This window comes from Solea solea, chromosome 7 (assembly GCF_958295425.1).
Source record: "Solea solea chromosome 7, fSolSol10.1, whole genome shotgun sequence".
Lineage (NCBI taxonomy): Eukaryota > Metazoa > Chordata > Actinopteri > Pleuronectiformes > Soleidae > Solea > Solea solea.
This window is the reverse complement of record NC_081140.1, coordinates 30,923,136-30,947,350: the sequence shown is the minus strand read 5'-3', so window position 1 is coordinate 30,947,350 and position 24,215 is coordinate 30,923,136. Positions and strand designations below refer to the sequence as shown.

General features: G+C 40.4%; 1 protein-coding gene across 2 annotated transcripts in view; it reads right to left on the bottom strand.

Moving 5' to 3' along the window:
* Window positions 1-5,215: 5,215 nt before the first annotated feature.
* The window catches only part of LOC131463115 (SPRY domain-containing SOCS box protein 4-like), a 32,822-nt gene continuing 13,822 nt past the window's right edge, over window positions 5,216-24,215 (bottom strand). The window contains exons 1-3 of one of the 2 annotated variants that reach the window (XM_058634813.1): window positions 23,721-23,901; window positions 16,568-17,434; window positions 5,216-6,242 (exon numbers count right to left, since the gene is read on the bottom strand). In XM_058634813.1, the coding sequence (XP_058490796.1) occupies window positions 6,115-6,242; window positions 16,568-17,276 (837 nt within the window). In that variant the 5' untranslated portion in view covers window positions 17,277-17,434; window positions 23,721-23,901 and the 3' untranslated portion in view covers window positions 5,216-6,114. Of the gene's footprint in view, window positions 6,243-16,567; window positions 17,435-23,720; window positions 23,902-24,215 lie in introns of those variants that run through there. The other variant, XM_058634812.1, reaches the window with a different exon arrangement.

The following is a 24,215-nucleotide window of genomic DNA, read 5'->3' as shown; positions in this document are numbered from 1 at the left end:
ATCAGCATGTCATGGCGTCTGGTGTGAACGCAGCATAAGGACGATCTGTGACTTTAACAAACACCAACTGTCGGTTCATCAGTGGAGATTAAACAGCCTTCTGTCTGTCACATGTTTGTATGACGCAACCAGCAAATGAGGTCAAAATTACATTTAGATTTTCATTTTCTTTCTTTTTATTTTCACACTGAACAAAAACACAAATAATCAGATGTTGAGTTATTAAAATACAGTTTAATACGTGACCGATGAACTGATGTCTGACACATTCTTTTGCATTTGTTGCCTCATTTTTTTGCAGGTTTCTTACGAGGAGAGCAATCATGTGAGGCTGTTAACACAAGTGTCATTTCTTTCATTCTTTAATCCATCACAATAATCCTGCTTTTTGTACTTTTAAAAACTATTGCAGGAAATGTGATTCAAAGACAGAATCAATTAACATTTTTCCTGCTCCGACTATGAAGTTCTACTCTGTTCTGTTCCATTTGATTCTATAATGTCGTTTATATATAGACTGGACATAAATGTGGTATATTTACATTTGTGATTTGTAACTGTAGAAGAAAAATAGGTCAAAGAAATGTCCTCGTCTCTGTGATCTAGAGCAGAGAGCAGAAATATAAACTGTGCGCTTTTTCTTTCCTTCATAAATGATGGATTTCTGCTCAGATTTGTAGCATCTATCTCGGCCTCTGCTCATTCTGACGCTCTCCTATATCAACCCACAGTACATAGAATATAGATAGTTATAGAAGGGCAAGAAAAGGAGGAAGATCACAGGAGGAGGGAGGCAAACGTTCTCATGGCTGACAAACATTCACCGTCAGTCAAAGCTGATGGAAAACAAAGAGTGAACGGACAGTGACATACAGGAGAGGACGCTGAGGAGTCAGAGGAAAAGACAACACAACTAAATGTGTATGGAAATATGAAAAGTCACTTTTAACAGATGCAATCGTCCTTTAAAGGGCTGCTCCGTGCATCCATCACCGAGGGTCTTAAAGTCTATTACACAGTCAAGTCCAAGGGAATCTAGACTTCAAAAATGATACTGCAATCTAAATTGAAATTGCAATAATATCTGTAAGAAAACGACTTTATTCATGTTCAACAGTAAACAAACAGAATGAAACAATCCACAAACCAATCCGATATTTCACCTTCACAAAGCAGGATTTTACATTTAGAGGTTCAGAATGAAGCTTGAAATTCAGTCCTACTGAATTATATTATATTAGAATTATTAGGATACTATAATATTATAGTTGTAGACAATGGTATGTTTTTGAAAAATGAATGATGATACTGATATAAGAACGAAGCATCAATCTTGCATCATCATTGGAATATAGAGCAAATGAAAATCTAATGATTTACACAGTGACGCTGAAGTGAATTGTGAATTCACGCTGATTTTCATTTGGTCGTGAACGACACGTTTCCACTGTCGGATGAAACGTCTGTAAATGTAAGAACATTTCTTGTGTGTGTATTTTAAGACGCGTGACTATCGATTGTTTAAGGAGATCCTGAAAAAATAAGCACGTTTGAAAAGCCTGCTTTAAAGGGCTGTTCCATGCATTATTGAGCAGCACTGTTTGCTATAAGGAAGCCAGACTGATCACATCTCTCTCTAGAGTGACTTCATCCACTGTATCTTGATTTGACTTTATTTATTTATTTGATGTCTGAAATTTGAACTGTAATCACACTTGTTCAAAGTTTGCTCCAGGACGGAGAATCAATGACAAGCAACAGCAGAGGACTTTCTTTCATAGTAGAGCTGTGTGTGTGCGTGTGTGCGTGTGTGTGTGTGTGTGTGTGTAATGGCTGACTCTGTAATAACTTCGTTTCTGACAATATCAATGCTGATAGTTTTATATAATATAATTATTCATAAAAGAGGAGGAGAAGATCCAGTGTTCTCTCTTTCATCTCTTTCTATTCTTGTATTGTTTTCCAAAGATAAACTTTTAGACGAGACCACAGACTCGGCTTTATTACACAAGTACACAGAGGAGGGATTTAATTCTTTTTCACTTTCTGTGTACAAAAAAAAACAAGAACAGTTACAAGTTACAGATTTGCTTAATGTTACTCACTCAACGGTGGAGAGACAGTGTCCACAGCACACATGCACAGGTCGAGCCTACCCATGTCTATTTAGGGAGCTTTCAAAACTTTCAAGGACCTTGAATTTCTTTTTTTAATCGATTTCAACGATCCGTGGGAATCTTGAATCATTGACACGTGCACAGACAGAAACAGTGAAGCAGAGAAACACGTTTCAATGACGTGATCGGACAACACACATCTTAACATCTTCAATCCATGGACAAACCCACCTGGGACCCATAATATAAAACTCCCTCATGGACTCGCTGGCACCACGCCTGAAGTCATAAGGACATAATCACCATAATCACATCCTGAAATATGAAGACGCCGTCTCTCGTGCTAAAACTGCTAACTATGCCACTCTCACGCTGTGTTCTCTACACCTCGACACCTTTGCTCCTCACATGTACTCACTTCCACCACCTGTGCAGGTAAACATCACAAACATCACATGATGAGTTACTCACCATATCCTCCTGAGCTGCCAGATCTATCACTCACCTGTTCAAACCAGGATTCAAACCAGTGACCCAGATTCACACCAACTGACCTCGTCCTCACATCAGGGTCAGAGGTCACTGTGAGGACAAGATAAACATAACAGTGAGCGGTTTAACAGGTTAAGCTTTATCAGTTACTTTCTATATTTAGTTAGCGATATAGCCATAACATTAACATTAAGTTAGCGTGACATGGATCCCAGTTCAAGCACATGTTACGCTGCAGTAACAAACATACAACACGTAAACTCACCTGTTGAAATCCCGACACAGCGGCGTCAGAACTGTGTACTCGTCACGGATGAAGCAGAGTCTGGATCAGGCCGCTGTGGCTCTGGAACATGAGAGCAGGTGGATGTCTGCACTCCCGCTCTTCTTACTTTCAAATACTGAGCAACTTCCTGCTCCGAGGTTGATGCCGTTAAATCTGTCGTGTTGCCGAACCTTAGTGCCGATTTATATTTAACACATTGTGTCGCGCACTATATTAGTTTTACTTTAGAAATGGAGCCACACGTTTGACCTCGGTGGTATTTTTAGCCCGTTCGTCGCAACACACTAACGTGTAGTTAACGAGACAAACACACATGAACGCGGTCTGTGGGCATAACAGCATTGTATTCTTCTATTCTTGTGTAACGTTAACTTTAACTGACTTTAACGTTAACTGAAACTTAGGACTGAAAAACAAGGCATGTTTCGATACCCGGAAATATCGAAGCATTTTGGTCGGTGCCATGAAAGAACCAAAGTTCAGTTTTTTCCATCGTTCTAAAAAAGTTAACAGAAAAAACTTTGTTTAAAAAACGTGTTTTCTGTAAAAAAAAAACAGTTTTCTGTAAAAAAAAACGTGATTTTTGTTAAAAAAAATAAAAATTCTGTAAAAAAAACTAGTTTTCTGTAAAAAAAAAAAACTAGTTTTCTGTAAAAAAAAAAACTAGTTTTCTGTAAAAAAAAAATAGTTTTCTGTAAAAATATAGTTTTCAGCAAAAAAATTGTTTCTGTAATACCGTTTTCGGTAAAAAAAAAATAGTTTTCTGTAACAAACTAGTTTTCTGTAAAAAAAAAAGGTTTTCTGTTAAAAAAGTTGCTTTCTGTAAAAAAATAGCTTTCTGTAAAAAACTTGATTTCTGTAAAAAAACTTTTCTGTAAAAAAAAAATTGTCTTCTGTGAAAACTTGTTTTCTGTAAGAAAGCGTTTTCTGTAAAAAAAATATATTTTTCTGTAAGAAAATTTTTTTCTGGAAAAAAGTTTCCTGTAAAAAGGTTTCCTGTAAAAAAAATTGTTTTCTGTAAAAAAACGTTTTCAACAAAAAAGTTTTTCTGTAAAAAAATATATTTTCTGTAAAAAAGTAGTTTTCAGTAAAGAAATAGTTTTGTTAAAAAAATAGTTTCTGTAATACCGTTTTCTGTAAAAACTTGTTTTCTGTAAAAAACTTGATTTCTGTAAAAAACTTGTTTTCTGTAAAAAACTTGTTTCATGTTAAAGATAGATTCCTGTAAAAAACTTGTTTTCTGTAAAAAACTTGTTTTCTGTAAAAATGTTTCCTGTAAAAAAATAGTTTTCAGCAAAAAAAAGTTTCTGTAATACCGTTTTCTGTAAAAAACTAGTTTTCTGTATAAAACTAGTTTTCTGTATAAAACTAGTTTTATGTATAAAACTAGTTTTCTGTAAAAAATAGTTTTCTGTAAAAAATAGTTTTCAGTAAAATACTTGATTTATGTAAAATGCTAGTTTTCTGTAAAAAATAGTTTTCAGTAAAAAAACAATTTTCTGTAAAATACTTGATTTATGTAAAAAACTAGTTTTCTGTAAAAAACACGTTTTCTGTAAAAATAGTTTTCTGTAAAAAACTTGATTTCTGTAAAAAACTTGATTTCTGTAAAAAAAATTCTGTAAAAAAACGTGTCTTCTGTGAAAATGTGTTTTCTGTAAAAAAAAATATATTTTTCTGTAAAAAAGTTTCCTGTAAAAAAAAGTTTTCAGTAAAAAAACAATTTTCTGTAAAATACTTGATTTATGTAAAAAACTAGTTTTCTGTAAAAATAGTTTTCTGTAAAAAAATAGCTTTCTGTAAAAAACTTGATTTCTGTAAAAAATTCTGAAAAAAACTTGTTTTCTGTAAAAAAACGTTTTCAATAAAAAATGTTTTTCTGTAAAAAAATATATTTTCTGTAAAAAAAGTTTTCAGTAAAAAAATAGATTTGTTAAAAAAATAGTTTTCTGTAAAAAAACTAGTTTTCTGTAACAAACAAGTTTTCTGTAAAAAACAAGTTTTCTGTAAAAAAAAATCTGTAAAAAAAAGTTTTCTGTAAAAAAATAGTTTCATGTAAAAGATAGATTCCTGTAAAAAACTTGTTTTCTGTAAAAAACTTGTTTTCTGTGAAAAACTTGTTTCCTGTGAAAAACTTGTTTCCTGTAAAAAAAGTTGTTTCCTGTTTTCTGCGCTGAGGGAACCACTTTGATTCTCGTAAACAATGAGGGATGAACACAGTCCTGCGTCACTGAGAATGATGATCAAAGTGACTCAATCTTCCTTACTGCAGCTTTAACAATAACAGCTTTGAGAGAAAAGACGATCACACGTGGAAAAGTGTCAGTTGAGCTGAATTTATTCTTATTCACATTTAAAAGTCTCATGGCAGCAACATTCTTCCACCGTACATGCGACAACGTCTGGTCCCGCAGAAAAACAAAAACAAAAGATCATTTAAAAAAAAATCTTACAAGACCATGATTTTTTTAAAAGTAAATCTGGAAGTTTAAAAAAACAGAAAAAAGAAAAAGCAGCATTTAAAACTTTTCAGGGAGGGGGCGTGGTCATGTGCTGTGTGTGTGTGTGTGTGTGTGTGTGTGTGTGTGCTTTCTCAGCGCAGGCACATTAGCAGTCGAAGACAAAGCTTCAGCTTTGGATCAAACTCTTATCAGCGTTTAAAAGAGTGCGAGAGAACAGGCGTCATCCTTCACCCTCAAACAGAAAACATGGAGGCTTGGAAACTAAACCAGAGGTGGAGAGACACTGAGCGATGAGAGAGAGAGGGAGGGGAATTCTAAATGATGAAAATGCTTTTGACTTTTAGCCTAATTTCTGAGCTGTTTTACAACAAAAAAGCTGTGACATCATGTATATCAGCGTTGTGTAGTACCCTGTGTGCACGACAACTACAAACAACTGTTGGCCACTCATGCTTCCCCTGGTCGCTCCCTCCTGTGATGTGAAGGGAGCCTGCTGCATGTTTCAAAGGAAGCTCCCACAGCTGAGGACGTGTTGTTTACTGAACATAGATATGTTTATATTCAAAAATGGTAAAAGCTGAAAATCAGGAACTGAAAAACAAAATGGAGAATCCAACGCTAGAGTAAACAGAACCGCCCCCCATCACCTGTTCATAGTCAGTGTCAGAGTCCACGTCCTTGCACATGTCTGATGCTTATGTTTCAGTTTGAAGGTAACAATCATCAAACGTGTGTGTGTGTGTGTGTGTGTGTGCGGTCACTGGTACTGGAGGTAGTTCTTTAGAGTCTGAGGCAGTGGGAGTGTGTCGATGTGATGGATGCGCTCTCTGCCCAGAGCCAGTCGAGCGACTCTCCTGCACAGATCCATGAGAGGCAGCGGCTCCGCTGTGAAGAGACAAGACAAGTTCAGTTAAAAGACTTTAGAAGAAACGAATTATTGTGTTTGTCCGGCTGAAGACGGACTTTTAAAATACAAGTCTGACTTCATGTTTTTTGCTGTTTTCACATGTATTTCTTTGCCTGGTGTTTATTCTTCTGTGCAGCACAACTAAAAACACTGTGGTTTAAAGTTCTTTACAAATCAAATGTGGAGACATTCAGGACGGGACAGTTCTTGTGGACTGATGAAGAAGCTGATTTTATGAACTGTCGGCTTCAATAATATATATATATATATATATATATATATATATATATATATATATATATATATATATATATATATTTCAACATATAGTTCAACATTTACGATGCTAAAAGAATCTGCAAATCACTAAAACTAGTGTGACAGGGAAACAGGAACGTGTTGTAGTCCCTACAAAGTAAACTGAGAGATTTGTCACTAATCACATAAAAAATTGTAGAAAATAACTCAACTGAAAGTGGGAAGAAACATTGAGGCTAAAACCAAATGCCAAGAAGTGGGCTGAGAGCTGAGCGAGGGAGGAGGAGAGTGGGGAGCTTAAATGGTACCGATACCAACAGTGTGATGTTTTTAAGTCTGTGTGTCACTGCGGGAACTATTGTCTTTTTTATTTAGATGATATCGATATTTAGACAATATCATTTAAAAATTCTCTCCTTAATCACAAATGACACAATTTGATTCTCAAAAACATTTAGTGATTCTTCTAGATCACTAAAACTTTTTATTTGAATGTTCCTTTGACAAAGTTTCATTTTTGGATTAGTTTGTATGTTATTTAAATTTAAAATATACTGCAGGTTATAGAATCAGACCATAAGTGTTTAGCAGTTGTAATTATATTTGTGTTAAATTTTAACAGAAGAAAAGCCAAAGTCAAACGTATCCAGCCAAACACAGACGAGTGTCCTCTATGACCCGTCGAGTCGAGGATTCAAAGTGAACCACATCCCCATAAACAGAGACCGTCTACAAACACCATCTCGTCTGGAGTGGATTCATGGAGCCAGAGCAGGCCGAGCCACAGGCATTACCTCTGGGCATCTACTGTTGCCCCTGCAGTTACATGACCACTGCAGAGTGAGCATGTAAACATGACTACAAGAGACACATGAACTCAGAAAAACATCTTTTCAGATGACATCATAATTAAAAGCAGATCGCCACAGAAATCTTAACAAAATGTCTCCTTTAAGATCAGTGATTGCCTTTTTTCTCGTGACCGATCACTTTAGGAAGTCCATGTTTTGCTTTAAAGGTGTAATTTACAATCAGAGGTAATTCTGTCTCCTCTGGAGTGTGACCTTTCAAACAGCAGTGAGAGGAAATAAAATAAAAACCACACAAGTAAAGAACAGCTGATAGAGGACTGTCCACACAACAAGTCCAGGTGAATCCCAGCAGCAGCAGCAGCAGCAGCAGCAACAGCAGCAGCAGCAGCAGCAGCAGCAGCAGCAGCAGACTACACTACACTCACTGTAAATTACTGAATCTTTGTCGTGTTCTTTCACAAAATGAAAAAGAAACAGATCGTTTGCTTCTGTCTGGATTCACGACTCACAACATTCTTAATGAGAGCAGCATGAGGACACGCAGGTGACATGTGGATTCATTTACAGGCACATCAACGGGGTCAGTGATGCAATCGAAAAGACGCGTTCAATGACCAAATACAGACAACGTGCAGTCACGTGGGATTAGAGTTTATTTGGGCACTTTCATTCTCTTGAACGTCAGATTACAAGATAAGCCACAAACAGGTGTCTCCATTAATCTACACTTGTAGACTCCTGAGATCTCTCTCACAGAGAAGGAACCCCCTATAAGACGCTGACAGCACCCATCAATCTGTCTACCCTCATATCACTTGCTCATCAGCACAGCCCCCGCATATATGCAGTTTCCATAGTAACCAGCTTCTCTCACTGTACTGGGAGTGTGTATGGTCACAAATGCACATGGTACATGTATCATCTGTGGGCAGCAGTGTCGTCCTGACGTTAACAACAAAAACATCTGTCACACAAACAGAAATAGTCCAAAACCAGAGAAGAGGGCGTGGGCCGGTGCATTACTATAAAACACTTAAGACTTAAGATTTAAGAAAGTCAGTGTGAATAAGAAAAGAACAACGACACTCTGGGAGCTGTTGGATGATGATGAACGTTTTCTTATGTCACACACACACACACACACACAGTCCTATTGTTGTCACATCTCCATGTGAACATTTCATCATCATCATCTAAAGGACCTAAATATCCTAAATGTTTATGTGCAACTCTCAAAAAACTCATTTAAAATCTCTTCAAACTTCATTAAATCCATTCATTCAAAGTAACACAGATATTGACAGACAAGCCGACATTAGTGACCGGGTTAAGACGACTGAAACACTTAGCTATGAAACACAGTGCAGGTCAGAGTAAAGCACACGCTCAACATGGTCATTTGTGCACCAGACATGGTTTCATCACATGTGGAGCTAGACTACATCTCTGAGTGATACCTGATGCTGAAACAGGTTTTGTCAAAATGACATAAGAAAAAGAATAATTATGTATTGTATGATGAAAAAATATGTATTCTGTGGATAATGGGGGCGGGACTAGATAAGCTTTAGCTTCTCCCGCTTTCCCTTTCGGTTATGTGTATTGTGTGAACTACACCAAGATGATGTGTGATGATGAGTGATCGAACTGACATGACCGAAATAAACATATAAATATTAAATATAATAAATATATATAATAAATATATAATAAATATTCCCCGAAAGTCACACAAAAGTCTACATCAGCACCCGTAATGGACGCCTGGTTCAATGTGTGAAGAGTGAAGCGACCAGAAAGACCGTGCTCTGCCGAGAGAGGCGACACCGTCAGGACTCCAATAACTCTGCAGTCAGACAGGAACCGTCACCGGGCCTGTGTCTGCAGTCAGACAGGAACCGTCACCGGGTCTGTGTCTGCAGTCAGACAGGAACCGTCACGGGTCTGTGTCTGCAGCCAGACAGGAACCCTCACCGGGTCTGTGTCTGCAGTCAGACAGGAACCGTCACCGGGTCTGTGTCTGCAGTCAGACAGGAACCGTCACCGGGTTGGTTGTGAGTCTAACCCAGCTGCATTCATCAACAATGAAGACTGAAACCAGCCTGCCTGGCGCCTTTCACACATACAAACAGGTTTAATAATGAATCCAGGCTCATAAGCTTGAAGCATTTTTTAATATTCTGAATATGTGCATCTCCCGCCACAATCCGTCACACGACTGTCAACCATTTAACTCTTGTTATAAGCTCGCGGCCAAAGAAAAGATTCTGACAGACAAGTGAAAAGAGTGTGGGAGAGAGCGTCTGGGCCGCTGCGCTCACCCACCTGACATTTAATGGAGAGCAACGTGAGGGAGGAGGGGGGAGGGAGGAGGGAGGAGGGAGGAGGGGGCAGTTGTGGAATGATGCCTGCGTCATTATTCTGTCCTCACTGAGGTGAGACGGCTTACAGTCAACCTAACAGTCTCCACATGAAGGATATCCCCACCCACTTTGGTCCAATTCTTTAAGTAGTCAGACGTGTAAGACATTCCAATTAACCCTTCATTAAACTCCATCCCATAATTACATGCCACATGGTAACGGCTCGAGGCTGCAGGTTCCTAACCGTGCATTTCTGACCTAGTTTGAAGATGAAGAGTGGACGTGTCTACATACACAGCCGAGGTGTGTGGACGCACCCCACTGTCAATACGTTCGCTCGCTGTTCAGAGGAACGAGCAGATGAACGTGTTCAGGACAGAATTAGATCAATGATGAATGAGTGAGAAGGAAACTGGAGCACAACACTGACGTTTGCAGGCGCAGCAGAGCATATCGTCACATATTACACCTGACTGCACGTGTATCACGTAGACTACACACATATACATACTGTATATATATATATATACATATACATATATATGTGTGTGTATATATATATACACACATATATATATACATATATATGTGTGTGTATATATATATACACACATATATATATATATATATATATATATACACATATGCATACATACATACATACATACATACATCAGCCCAGGCAGCAGCTGCTTACTCAACTACTGTAGGTTTAAGCAAAGTTCATGCTTTGCTGTGCGATCATTTAACTCACATCATTAGCAGTCACTAACTGTGAAATATTCAAATATAAAAGAGGGGCTGAAGATGTACCCTGGAACCAGGAACACCCCCCCCCCCCCCCCCCCGTAAAGATCTGGTGTTCTCACCCACCAGAGGTTTTTACCTGGTCTACTGATTTGATTGTTCGGAACGATGGGACACGGGCCAAAGCCAAAACAAACAGGAAATTGATGCATCGTCCTATTACAACAGAGACAAATGAGTGCAGATGAAGGCAGAAGCCATTAGAGTAGCTCACGTGCCATGAAATCTTTAGTAGGACGACAAAGCTCATAAAAAGGAAATGCTTGTGTGAGTTTGCATTATCATGGTGTTCAAAAACTAGCTGTTAAAGACTTAACTGCTAGTTAATGTTCATTTTCAAACCATCTTTGAAGAAAAGTAAGTACAGAATGAAGTAAGTCCTGAAACTACAACTGACAAAAGTGCTGCAGAAAACACTGAGCTCTCAAACACCATCACTGCCAACGTTAAAACACAGAGGTGTGAACATGTCGAGCAAAGTCAGCGGCAGATTTATTCCCAATAACATCATCTTCTCTCTCGTCCTCACACTGGTGTCGCACAGTCAGATTAAGATGGAGAGAAAAGGTGATTCTAGTTATTATCTTATATCATATTAATATCAGCACATACCCTGGTCAACAGGATTTCTGCCCGAGGAAGCTTGCGTACCACAGTTTGAGAACCACAGACTTAACTGATTCAAACGGCTCAATTAGATAACACTGTACACATCACTTCATTCCCTCATAATAACAGATAACAGTAGCATGATGTCATGAGAATGTTGCAGTGACTGTTGGGAGGTTTCCTCACACGTCAACACTGTTACCTGCCTCATACACAGCATGAGGCGGATCAACGTGGTTTTTCATTTCAACAGGGTGACTGGGATAACTTTCCCTTTAACATAGATGTGTGCAGCTACTGTGGAACACGCTTCTGTAAGCAGTGGATCCGTTTCATCGGCATGCTGAACGGCAGACAGGCAGAAGCAAGACAGGCAGAAGCAAGACAGGCAGAAGCAAGACATCTCATTTGCATAGAGCAAAACCCTCGGCCGGCAAACTAGTGTGTGAGCTGCCCGGGTCAACAATTAACCACCCACCTACCCAACAGAGTTTCCACAGCAACTGCCAGCACAACTGAGAGTGTAAACATTCAAATAAAGGATTTGTCGACCAAGGGAAGAGGAAGAGGAGGAGGAGGAGGAGGAGGAGGAGGAGGAGGAGGAGGAGGAAAACACCGTAGAAAAGAGAACACACAAAAACAACCCAGTCAAATAGAGTTCATTTGTAAAAGAGCAGTGTTGTGTGTGTTTGTGCGAGTGTGGATCAGAGGCCACTGTGGTGTCGTGTGCTTGTCGTGGTCGACATGACACATGAGATAAGACGAGAGGGAGGAGCTTAGCACCGTCCTACAGTCTACAGTCTCTGTGTAATGCACTTTAGGTTCTTTAGAGCTGTGTTTGTCTGAGGGAACTTCACTCTGCACACGTCCTGTGTGGAAACACTCTCAGGGAAAACATGGCTGCCAGCACAAGTACAAGCCAGAAATGGACTTCACTGACCCATTTGAAATTAAGAGGCACGGGGTTCACAACCCGGTCCATCAGGGGCCTTTGTGTCGGTGTGGAGTCAGCGTGAGGGTTTACGAGGGTTTACGAGGGTTTACTCTGGTTTCTCTCCACAGTCCAAACAAAGGTGAAACAATGCAAAGGTTAACTGGACTCTCTAAACTGATCATAGGTGTGAATGTGAGAGTGGACGGTTGTTTGTCTGCGTGACCTTTCACCCTCCATCAGCTGGGATTGGCTCCAGTAGCCCCGCAACCCTCATGTGGAGGACAAAATGGTAGACGGTGAATGAATGAATGTTCACCACTTTATCTTGGCCTTAGAAACTGGATCCACGACTCCTGTGTGGCATGATGCAGAATCACTGATTCTGTTGATGGACTTTGGTACGAAAGTTGTGAATATATATTTAACATATCGGTGACGTCATCAGGTTTAGATTTGATCAGGTGACACTTTTGTCAAGTAGCAGACAGCTGAGCGGGGAGGGAGGCGACCATGGCAATAAACTCCATATGAGCATCACAGCAACATGTTCAAACATCGGTAAACACACACACACACACACACACACACACACACACACACACACACACACACACACACACACACACACACACACACACACACACACACACACACACACACACACACACACACACACACACACACACACACACACACACACACACACACACACACACACACACACACACACACACACACACACACACAACCCACACACAACCCACTCAGCACGCTTGGAACGTCACGCTACTTAAACCGTGCCGAGGCGAGACATCATGTGTGTCAGTACCTCACAAAACCACACCTGAACCAGCACTTTGAAAACATTAGCAAGTCAGTACCACGTAAACAACTGGGACAAAGGCCACAGGACGTCATAGAGTGAAATGTAGGAAAAGTGCATTATTGCAGGGCATTAAAGGACAATACAGACAGAAGAGAAAAGTCTAAGCTACATCTCTTATTGCTCACCAGAATGTATGAACTACAGAACATTACATTACATGTCATTTAGCAGACACTTTTATCCAAAGCAACTTACAATTGAATTGAGTACAATCAGCCAGGGGTGGAGTCGAACTTGCGACCATGATGTCTCTCACACAGGGTACAGGTCCTAACCACTGACTTTAACTACTCCACCCCCAGAATAACAGAGATAAAGAGAGCGGAATAAAAGGAAAAAAAGAGAAAAGAATAGAACACAAGGCAAAGAAAAGGACAAGAACCCAGGAAATCAGAAAAGTGAAGTCACTTTGAGTCACTTACAGAGGAAGCACAGAACCAGGATGAGGGAACAGCAACATCGTTTCTTTTCCATATCTCATCAGGATGTGCCTGAAACCTGATAACAGTGCGTGTCTCATTTTCATTCCATCACAAGAAAAAACTCTAAATATTTATGGCCTGAAACGTCGGCTGATGTATGCATTGTCTGAACGAGCCACATACAGTATGCACCAATGGATAAAGGCAATATGGACCGAGGTACTGTGGTCTGTAATGTTTGAGGTCTACAATAAAGCAAGAGGAAAACTCACGCGAGTCACACACATGCATTATTACACATTTAAACTCAGTTTTTCCAACTTAAAGCTACATTAGTATTACTATAATGTATGTATGTATAATGTCTTTTTTTCATTAATAAATTTTTAGCCTTTTTTTGACGAAATAAAACCGTTATTATAGTTCAACTGTATGGCGTGATTTGTGTGTTTGATTGATCCGGGCACATGATTTACCTCAGTAGCACAAACTGCCATGTCTGGGACAACAGTGTGGACAGCAGGTAATGTAGTTATTATGCAGCTATTTCCTTTTTCCCTGACACACAGCTCCACAGCCACAACAGCTGAAGAAGGAGAAATAGCTTATTTTGAAATAACAATGTTTACGGTCGGGTTCTATTATGTTGGCTGGGCTTCTTTTTATTTTAGATCAGTGTCTAATAAGAATTTACACAGCAAATACCTGGAAAAATACGCAGTGTCCAAGCAATATCGCAGCTATACCAATGTTTTGACTAATTTGTGTCTGTCAAGAGGTTTTACTAAGATCTACTCGGATCCCCTGCAAATCATGGCAGATGCACTCGATCCTCGTCGTAAAGATCATTATTGGATCATGTGGCGATAATAAAGCAGCGCGCAGATAAATGATCCACCAGCACTGCAAAACTTTATCTTAGAGACTTTGTGTCACGCACTCTCATCCATGTTGTTCCTGTCGGGGACTCAGAACCTCCACGAGAAAGTTCACGTGTTCATTTGACATCCTTCCTCGGGATTTACCAAACTTTCTGAAAAAGTGCGCAGTGACACTATGACCCAAAGCTTCTGTATATCATTCATTCATGTAGATATGATTTTTTTAATTGTGTAAAATTGCATATTGGTATTATATTGAATGATATTGGCAAAGCCCTAGTCCAAACAATATCATTAAAAACAACAGTGGAAGGATCCCATCAAAAATGCCTATTTTATTATATATTCCTCCCTCTGACTAATATTGACTGCTTTATAAAAGTAGAACTGGGACTCTTATAGACACAGCGGTGTCTTGATGAGGTTAACGAGCAGGAAGGAGCCGTTACAGTTGAGAATATCATACAAATGGGACACTTGTTAGTTTTGTTTTCCCTGATTGTTGCCTGATTACAGGCATGTGCAGTGTAAATTAACATCAGCACACACAAATGTGATGGAAACTGATTAGAATGGTGACTGAATTACATTGTTACATACATTTGGGTTCCAAGTCTTACTTCCTCCCAACTGGCCCTACCCTGCATTTTCTCCATGGACTGTTAAGCTGATAATTACTGAACTAACTTTGCACGAAACTTGCATTCTGGATGAACAGGTCTAAATATAAACTACAGACATTTATACAATGTGGAAAGATTCGCTCCCATAACCACATCTCACTAAAGCAGTCTTGATTTTATAAACAATAGGTTAAAGACAGAGCTATTGAGACATTGGGTAAGTGGTTTTCACTGAATGCCAAATATCCATTCATTTGGAAACCAATAATCATTGTGATTACAGTGTCAGTACGAGTTCAACAAGTGTATAATATTAGCCGTTTTCATTAGTCTTCCGTATTTGACTTTTGGCCAAACAAGTTCTGTCATGCTAAACAATATGAGACATGCGACAGTGAGTGGTGATGTGTGACATCAACAGGTTTAGTTTTTCCATTCCATTTACAGTAATACTCACTCACGTGTCAGAACCTGTGAATTGCTCTATGCAGCAGTTTTATTCCAGGAGATTACATCTCTTCAGTAATATAATCTTAATCTTAATGATGAATAGGAACGTTCTGTTCATTGTTATCAGTACAAAAGGCAAGTTTTAAAGGGATCATTCGCTGGTTCCATTGATGTCCAGGACAAATGCCCTTGATGCCCACACTGTGGCTTTCATAGTCCTGTGCAAATTCAGTGAATGTCAAGATATAATCCAATGATTTGATTTAGCTAATACAGTTAAGCAATTAGGAATAACATCGTTTACTGTTTGTTTGCTGCAGGGTGCCTTTCTTCTTGCTTTCACTGACGCACCTCACCGACAACTCTGCTGCAAATATCGACTTTATCTACAGCAAACACTGGCTCGTGTTAGCGACACACACCAAATCAAGAAAGTGTGCTCAACATGAGGGCGAGTACGGCCGTCAATGAAGGAATTTCCCCTGCAGTGTAAGAGAGTGGCTAAATAACCGTATTATTGCAAAAACAAACAGATTCAAGTCTAATAAAATCTGTGCACCCTTCACTCACTTTACACTTTATCTTGTTAGTCTTTTTTAAACAGGTGTAGTTACCAGAGTTAACTACTGCTGCCTCAGTGTGTTCACCATGATGCAGGAAAAAGAAGACAATCACAGCAAGTTCAGTGTGATGAGCCAGTTTGTTGGAGTAGGATTAGTTTTACATTGGAAGGTGAATCAATGTGGAAAACAAGTCCTCAAGTCAGTCAAGCTTGATGTTTAAATAATGCCATCTATTAAAAGTTGGACAACGTTTTTAAAGCAATGTGGCGTATTAAGTCATCCTGTCTTTGTGACCACGAGCTGCACCTTCTAACACCAACTGCCATCCATATGCTCATCTGTCTGTTTGTGTTACATGTTACTCTGTAAGTAGTCCTGCAGTGTGAAACCTAAGGCTCACGGGCCACATCTAGCCCGCCACACAATTGTATGCGGCTGTGTTAAGTCTTCCCCGCTCCTCCACTGACACACATCAAGTTACCTCATGGATGGAAAAGGCATTTTATTATACCTTTATATTATATTCATAAATGCTTTTTAATTTTGGCCCCTCTGTAACTGAGTTTGACATCACTGGTCAAGCATTGTAAAGTGTGTGTGTGTGTGTGTGTGTGTGTGTGTGTGTGTGTGTGTGTGTGTGTGTGTGTGTGTGTGTGTGTGTGTGTGCGCATGCGTGCGATAGGTGTACGACTTACGATCTAGTCCGTTGACATAGCGAATGGACACCTCACAGTGCCCCCACACAGCACTGATGATAGGATACAGTCTCTTGCCCTTCAGCCCTCTAAACGCCACTCCCAGGTACTGTCCGTCTACCATGAAGCTCAGCTTTCCTTCATCCATATCAAGTATTACTGTCAGAGAGTCCGGAAGCACAAAAGACTCGTCTGGTTCCAGGAAACACGGGTACGTGGGTGCCGACGTAGAAACCGGTCGGTTCTTTCCATCGTGGTACAGTCTGTTCCTACCCAGGTCCCAGCCCCAGGACTCAGAGTCCGAGCCCACCAGGGCCATGTAGCCCACTGAGTGTAAAGCTGCTTCAGCAGTGGCCACACCTACAACAGCATGGGTTCCTCTCTGTCTCGCTGGCCAGTGAATCTGCCAGACATGGAGGCCTCTGGTGTAGCCCACCCTGCCTCGAATACAGTCCGTGCTCTGTGCTACAGGGTGCCGGTGAAATGTCAGCTTGTCGTCCTCCTTCACAAAGATGTTGAGCGATCGGTCATCTGCGTTCCAGGCATGGCGCAGTTGTGTCTCAGGAGTGGCCGGTGGCATGTCCAGCAGTAAGTCCAGTCTCGGGGGCCGGCAGAAGTCTGGGCCTCGCAGCTCACGCCGCACCGGCGGATATGAAGGTTCCCCGCGCACATCCACTGACTTAATACTGCCTGAGATCTTCTGGCCCATGGCTGGGTTGGTCCAATGGAGGATGGGGGAGTGGACAGGGAGATGGATGGACCAAGGGTGATAATGAGGCAGCGGTAGGTCCTGATGTTACCTCATGGGCACAGCAGCAACACTGTGGGTTAGACACACGCCCTCTTCAGCCAGGGAAAACTACACTCCTGAAACAAACACAGACAGAAAAGGTTAAATATCTCGTGTATGGACGAGTGCAAGTCTGCCAGCAATCTGATTTTGCTATGCAGTCAAGTCTGTCGAGGACTCTTGAAAAAAGAAATGGAACCAATCCCAAACCCCTGGTGCGCTTGACGCAGGCTTAAAGCGATGCCAACAGAGAGGCGTCATCTAGCAGCTTTTGTATATGTCCAACATGGTGGCCACCGAAGAGCGGCCATCTTTTGACTGGCTTTACTATCACTCGTCAACTACAACTACAACAAGCCTGTTTGTTGACACGTTTTCTGTCAATCTGCATCATCTGGATCATTGGTCTCATTGGTACTGGGTCAATCCAATCGCATACAGACGCATGTTCAGCTTTGTCCACTGGTCTTAGACTTCAAGAACAAATTATATACACCGAGTGGAAAAATAACAGAAAAATAAGTGGACAGGAGGCATGTCTCCAGGGTCATAGTATGTTTATATCAACGTGATAGTGTTTGAATAACTTGTGGTGCATTTGGCAGAAATATCCTTCATTTATGAATGAGTCGTTAGGTTTCAGTATAAAAGGCACCCAATTAAAGCTGGCTTCTTTGCTGCATACATAAAAAATATAATAATATATGTATGATAAAGTGAATAGTAAAAGGCAGAGTTTTCCATGAGGACGTGAAGTAACCAGTCATAGGGTGGAAGGAGTGACACTGTGGTGCATAACACACTGGGATAGAGAGGACGTTAACAACGTCACATAATTATTAGTCCACTCATGTCATGTTCAAGGTTGAGAGACAGCAAATGTCAGAGTGGCTTTGTTCAGTATGAGCTTCTCACCTGTGACGTTGTGAGGCTGTAACAGTAGAATGTATGTAGAGAAAACTCTGCAACAACAACAACATACGGCTCCAGACTCACTTTTTGCATTGGCTTCACTGGTGCACCGAACTTTTTTTTCTTTTTTTTTAGTAGCAACACAAAATTTAGGTGCACCCAAATGTTTCATTGCTTGGCCTTTAACGCCATACGGTCACCTTTTCCATTTCTCTCCAACTTTCCTATAATGTGAACGACCTTTAAACAAGAATAAGGTGAAGAGAAATGCTTGACTTTATTTGAAGCACGATTAAATATAAAAAGTATTACTGCCCGACACTGAAATGCAGCTGGGAGAGTAACTGCAGAGCGATACGTGCTTTCAAGTGAGAATCTCCAAACACCAGAAAAAGTCTCCAAACACCAGAAAAAGTCTCCAAACACCACAAAAGTCTCCAAACGCCACAAAAGTCTCCAAACACCAGAAAAGTCTCCAAACACCAGAAAAAGTCTCCAAACTCCACAAAAGGTCTCCAAACACCAGAAAAGGTCTCCAAACACCAGAAAAAGTCTCCAAACGCCACAAAAGTCTCCAAACACCAGAAAAGGTCTCCAAACACCAGAAAAAGTCTCCAAACACCAGAAAAAGTCTCCAAACGCCACAAAAGTCTCCAAACGCCACAAAAGTCTCCAAACACCAGAAAAGGTCTCCAAACACCAGAAAAAGTCTCCAAACACCACAAAAGGTCTCCAAACACCAGAAAAGGTCTCCAAACACCAGAAAAAGTCTCCAAACACCACAAAAGTCTCCAAACACAAGAAAAAGTCTCCAAACACCAGAAAAAGTCTCCAAACACCACAAAAGTCTCCAAACACCAGAAAAAGTCTTCAAACACCAGAAAAGTCTCAAAAAAGTGGCTAGATTTGTCACTAGTCGCTTTTGACAAAAAAAGTCACAAGGAGTTGAAAAGTCGGCGGATTTAGTGACAAAGTCGCTAAGTTGGCAACACTGGGTCACACGCAAACACACTCAAGTTAGAGCAGTGAAAAGTACCACAGCCAATCAGATTGGTTTAGACCACGATAGGATCCTACCATGAGTGTGAGATCGGTTACAGGCGAACACAGAGATGATGTGCCATCAAAAGAAAGCTACATTTTCAGCGTCAGGTGCATCAGTGCGACCTAGAAAGATTGTTAGGTGCACTCTTAAAAACGTTGGTCGCACTCTGGAGCCCTGAGACAGGGAGCTGCTAAATGATGGTGAAAATCCTGCATAGTTCTGCTTTAATACCGTGCCAGTCATTTTAAAAACAAACTGTGTACACAACAAAATTGCAGCAATGTGGACATGAGCTGACACACACCAACATGGGGAGGATTCGCACTCCTGCAGTGTGTATACTCCCACTTTTTAGCCAATCCCTTCTCCAAGCAAACACAATGTACTGCAATTCATATTTTATGAGTCTATAAAAGAGAGAGTAATGGACATGCTGAGCTTTCACAACATGCAGACCTTAAAACCTTTGCATTTCCAAATGTGTAATTTCCCTGAGAGAAACCCCCTGTATGTACCAAATGTACCAATCTCAATAAAGAATCCTTCAAATGTTGGTCTTACTCCTCCTATAGTTTCTTAGGAGACGTCTCCACATGACTCTTCTTCAGAAAGTAAACAAAAGTGTTTGATTCACAAGGGGAGGCAGGAAATTAAACACCAGCAGATGTTGTTTATGAGTCACCAAGTATGTGAGAAACCAACAAGATGAAGGCATTTTATGTTCAAATACAAATCTAAACTAAATCACGTAATATGATCAGATATTGATCAATAATAATAATAACAATAATTAGCTGGGAGGAGGCCTCGAGGTAGACCTAGAACAAGGTGGAGAGATTACATCTCCACTCTGGCCTGGGAACACCTCGGGATCCCTCAGTCAGAGTTGGTCACTGTGGCTCGGGGAAGGGAAGTTTGGGGTCCCTTGGTGAAACTGCTGCCCCCGTGACGGAGGATGATGATGATGATGATGATGATGATGATGATGATGATGATGATGAACAATAATTAGTTTAATGTTAGTAAATAAAAAGGTGAAAAGAATTTAATATAATTAATTTACTTTTATTTTATGTGCTTTTAACTTTATTTTCCTGACATGAGAAAAGAACATACTGTATGAATATTTTGCTTTTATATTCAATGGTAAAATGACCGAAAACATGATTAAATATTACACGATACATTATTCGTAGGGGCGTCACAATTCTCCAAATCCTCGATTTGATTTTCAATTTGAAGGTCACGATTCGATTCTCAATCTTTTCCCTCTTTAGCACAGATGGCTCTGCCATTTTTAGACTTGTCTAGATTAGACTAGGATTAAGCAGGGGTGTCAAACACCCAATCCGGCCCACACATGAAAAATGAACACTTTTTTTTAATAAAATGCAGTTCCTAAATTATCCACTAGGGGCGAGTAGAAGAAGCGGCACTGAACAGCAGATGAAAACCGATTAATAGATGATAGCATTGCGCCTTCTGCTAATTACGGTGTAGTCTACCCTCATTAGCCAAAATGTCTTTGTGGATACAGAGAGCAGAGTTTTCCAAGGAAAATAGACCCCTTCCTATTTATTCACAGAAGCCACAAGTGTAACAAGTCGCTGCATTAAACATGAAATGTAAAGTTTGTGGAAGAGAAGAGACATTTGAAGTGAAGAGAGAGTGAAGAAGAGAGCGCAGGCAGAGTGCAGGCGGGGGTGATGTGTGACAGACGGATAGTGAAGGTCTACAAGAGGGTCGTGAGACCTGCTATGATGTAAGGCTTAGAGACAGTGGCACTGTCTCTAAGACAGGAGGAGGCGGGGCTGAATGGTGCTGAGACTTATCTGGGAGTGACCAGGATGGACTTCATCAGACATGAACAGCTCAGGCTGAACAGTTTGGAAATAAAGAAAGATAGTCAAGGTTGAGATGGTTTGGTTACATGCAGAGGAGAGACAGTGATGATCTCTCAGTGACATCTTTGACTCTGGTCTCTGTTCAAATCATTATTTAGATGATCTGATTGACTAAGAGCTCTAACCCAAGTTTTAAATAGTAAAACCTGGTAAAGATAATGCTCTCAAATGTCCACAAACCAATATGATTTAAATGGTTGTATGGAGCCAACAAACCAGAACATATAATAGTTCATTATTAAAAATATTGATTTAGTAAACAATTATTAATTAGAAGATGAATGCACATTTTAGCTTCACTAGAAAAGTAGAGCAGATAAAAACATGTGCACATTTATCCTGGTTTCATGTTCCCATTTATGTTGATTGAAGCTGAAGATGATTAAAAATAAAAATTGCCGTAATTTGACCCAGGAGTAAATGCTCCCAATTCCCATTGGTGAAAAGCCCATTTATACTCAGGATTAAACAGATTTTTTGGACCAGTGGGAATAAAGTACTAAGTGAGCTCATGTGAGAATTCAGCAAACTTCAAACTCATATCAACCAGAGATTGTCCTGCTGTTGTGAATGAGTCTCACAACTTCCTGCAGTCATCTTTATGTCAACGGCAAAGTCTGGAGAATATTTCAGACGTTAAGTAAATGCCTGCGATGCTCGAGTCGGAAGAAGCTTAAGTTTCAATTCAACAAATCACAACATACATTATCTCAAGGCACTTCTGTAATCTAGAGAAACGCAACAGCTCCAGCAATGAGCGAGCACATTAGATGAGAATGGGAGGAGTTCCTGGTACGACGAGGTGCGAGGAGGTGAAAAGAGACAAAAATGATGAATGAATCAATGTGACACAAGTGACCCAGTGTCATTTAATGCCACCGGGGATGACACATGGACACACTTCCACGCAAATTAAAGGATTATTTATCTCACTGCAGCTGTCCACCACTTAACGGATAATTCCTCATGTATCGACTAAAAACTAAAGTGAGATGATTTATGAGGGTAAAACTTTCATCAGACTATGAAAATTCTTCTTTGGAAACACTATTTAATGATGCATAATTAAACAACCAGATGCATTGAGTTAAGGGCACTCAAATGTAAAAGTGAGCGGGGGGGGGTCACATGATTTGTTGTGATTAATCTCATCTTTTCATCTTCACACGTAAATAATACATTTTTACATTCAATTGATGTGAAATTAACATAAAAAAATCTAAATCTAAATTTAAATGTCATTGTTCAATAACATCTTTAATTTTTTCTAAGCTGGAGCTGGGACTGAATCATTTGCAGAAAATATTTGATTAATTTTAACCAAATGAATTTTTCTGACAGATATTCTTTGATTTTGAATATAATTTGAGTTTCTGTTCAATAGCCAGACGATTTGAAGAATGACCCACCATTTAACTTCTAATGTTAATTCTAATGTTAAACAGTAGTATAATGGTCCTCATTACTAATAATACACTAATACACCATAGGTCCCACATATATCTACATTAGTGTTGGCTGGTGTACTTCACACCACTGATCTACATAGTGTGGCTTCCCCTTGAGCACAGACTCAGTCTGATACAGTCACATACAGTGATCAGCGGTGCTGTCCCTAAGTGTTTTTAACTGATTTACAGTTGGTCAGTGTTCGGCTTGATCCTTGTGTTGGACGTCACTTCCTGTGACGACACTCTCGCTGCCATGTTGATATTGTCAGAGAACTAGTGGAGGGAGGGGGAGAGGAATGAGGGGAGGGAACAGGAGCTGATTGAGTGAGTGCAGTAAAAAGGACAAACCAGAAACCCCCTGGAAGTGGGTGTGTGTTTGCCTGTGTCTCATTTGCATATAAAGGGACCATGCACAAAACCGAGCGTTCTGAAAGGGGCGGGTTTGGCAGGGTTATTGAACTGCTATGATGCTTCATCCTTATGGTATTTTGACCAAAGCATGTCACTGACATGTTCATTAGGACACCAGGGAACTATTTTAACTTGGGGAAATAGAGTATAATATGTCTCCTTTAAATATTTTTCATACTCATGTTGCAGAGGATACATTTTCTTTACAGTGCAAATAATAATAAAAATAATAGCTAAAGAGGGTGTAAGCTTTGAAGCCAAGGCGGTAGCAGCTTATTCAGTTTAAACACTTTTAATCATTATTTCCCCATCAGGAGATATTGGCTTGTTGCTGATATCTGAGAACACACTTTAAAGCCAATATCGGCAGATACCAATACTGTGCCGTTAACATCACACAAGAGGAAGTTTAGATTAATGCCGCTATACTAACCCTAACCCTTCAGCAGGTTTGATGGCATTCATTTTAAGACACCGTGAGACTTTTATGAGCCGTCACCACGGCGGTAAAACACCAGAGAAGAAAGAATGAGCCCAGCAACCGTCTTCCCAACAGAGTGAGACGGAAAATGTCTCAGACAGACAGAAGACACAAGAGGTCAAGAGACAGACTTGGCCTGTGAGAAGAGACACATCTTACCATGAAAGCATTTCCCCCGAGCACTCAGGCAGCTCTCACACGGCAATGTGAACACTGAACACGCAACAGCAGCAGCCAACAGGGACAGAGTGAGAAGACTTGCTCCAGAATGAGGTAAGTACACAGTCAACAGACAGATGAGTGTGAGACAGGCCACAGAAGGACCAACAGACGGGGGAAAAAGAGAGAGTGCTCGTTTGTTTGTTGTTAGGTCGGCGAGTTCCTGCATGTGACGCAGGGATGGGAGAAAGAAAAGAAAAAACAGCCTGGCTCCAGTTCCCAGTCAAGACTGGAAAACAGCTGCTGGAGGGAGAGGAGGAGGGAGGACGGGAAGAGAGGAGGGAGAGAAGGAGGGATGAGGGGAGGAGAGGAGGGAGAGAAGGGGAAGAGAGGAGGGAGAGAGAAGGAGGGAGAGAAGGGGAAGAGAGGAGGGAGAGAAGGAGGGATGAGGGGAGGAAAGGAGGGAGAGAAGTAGGGATGAGGGGAGGAAAGGAG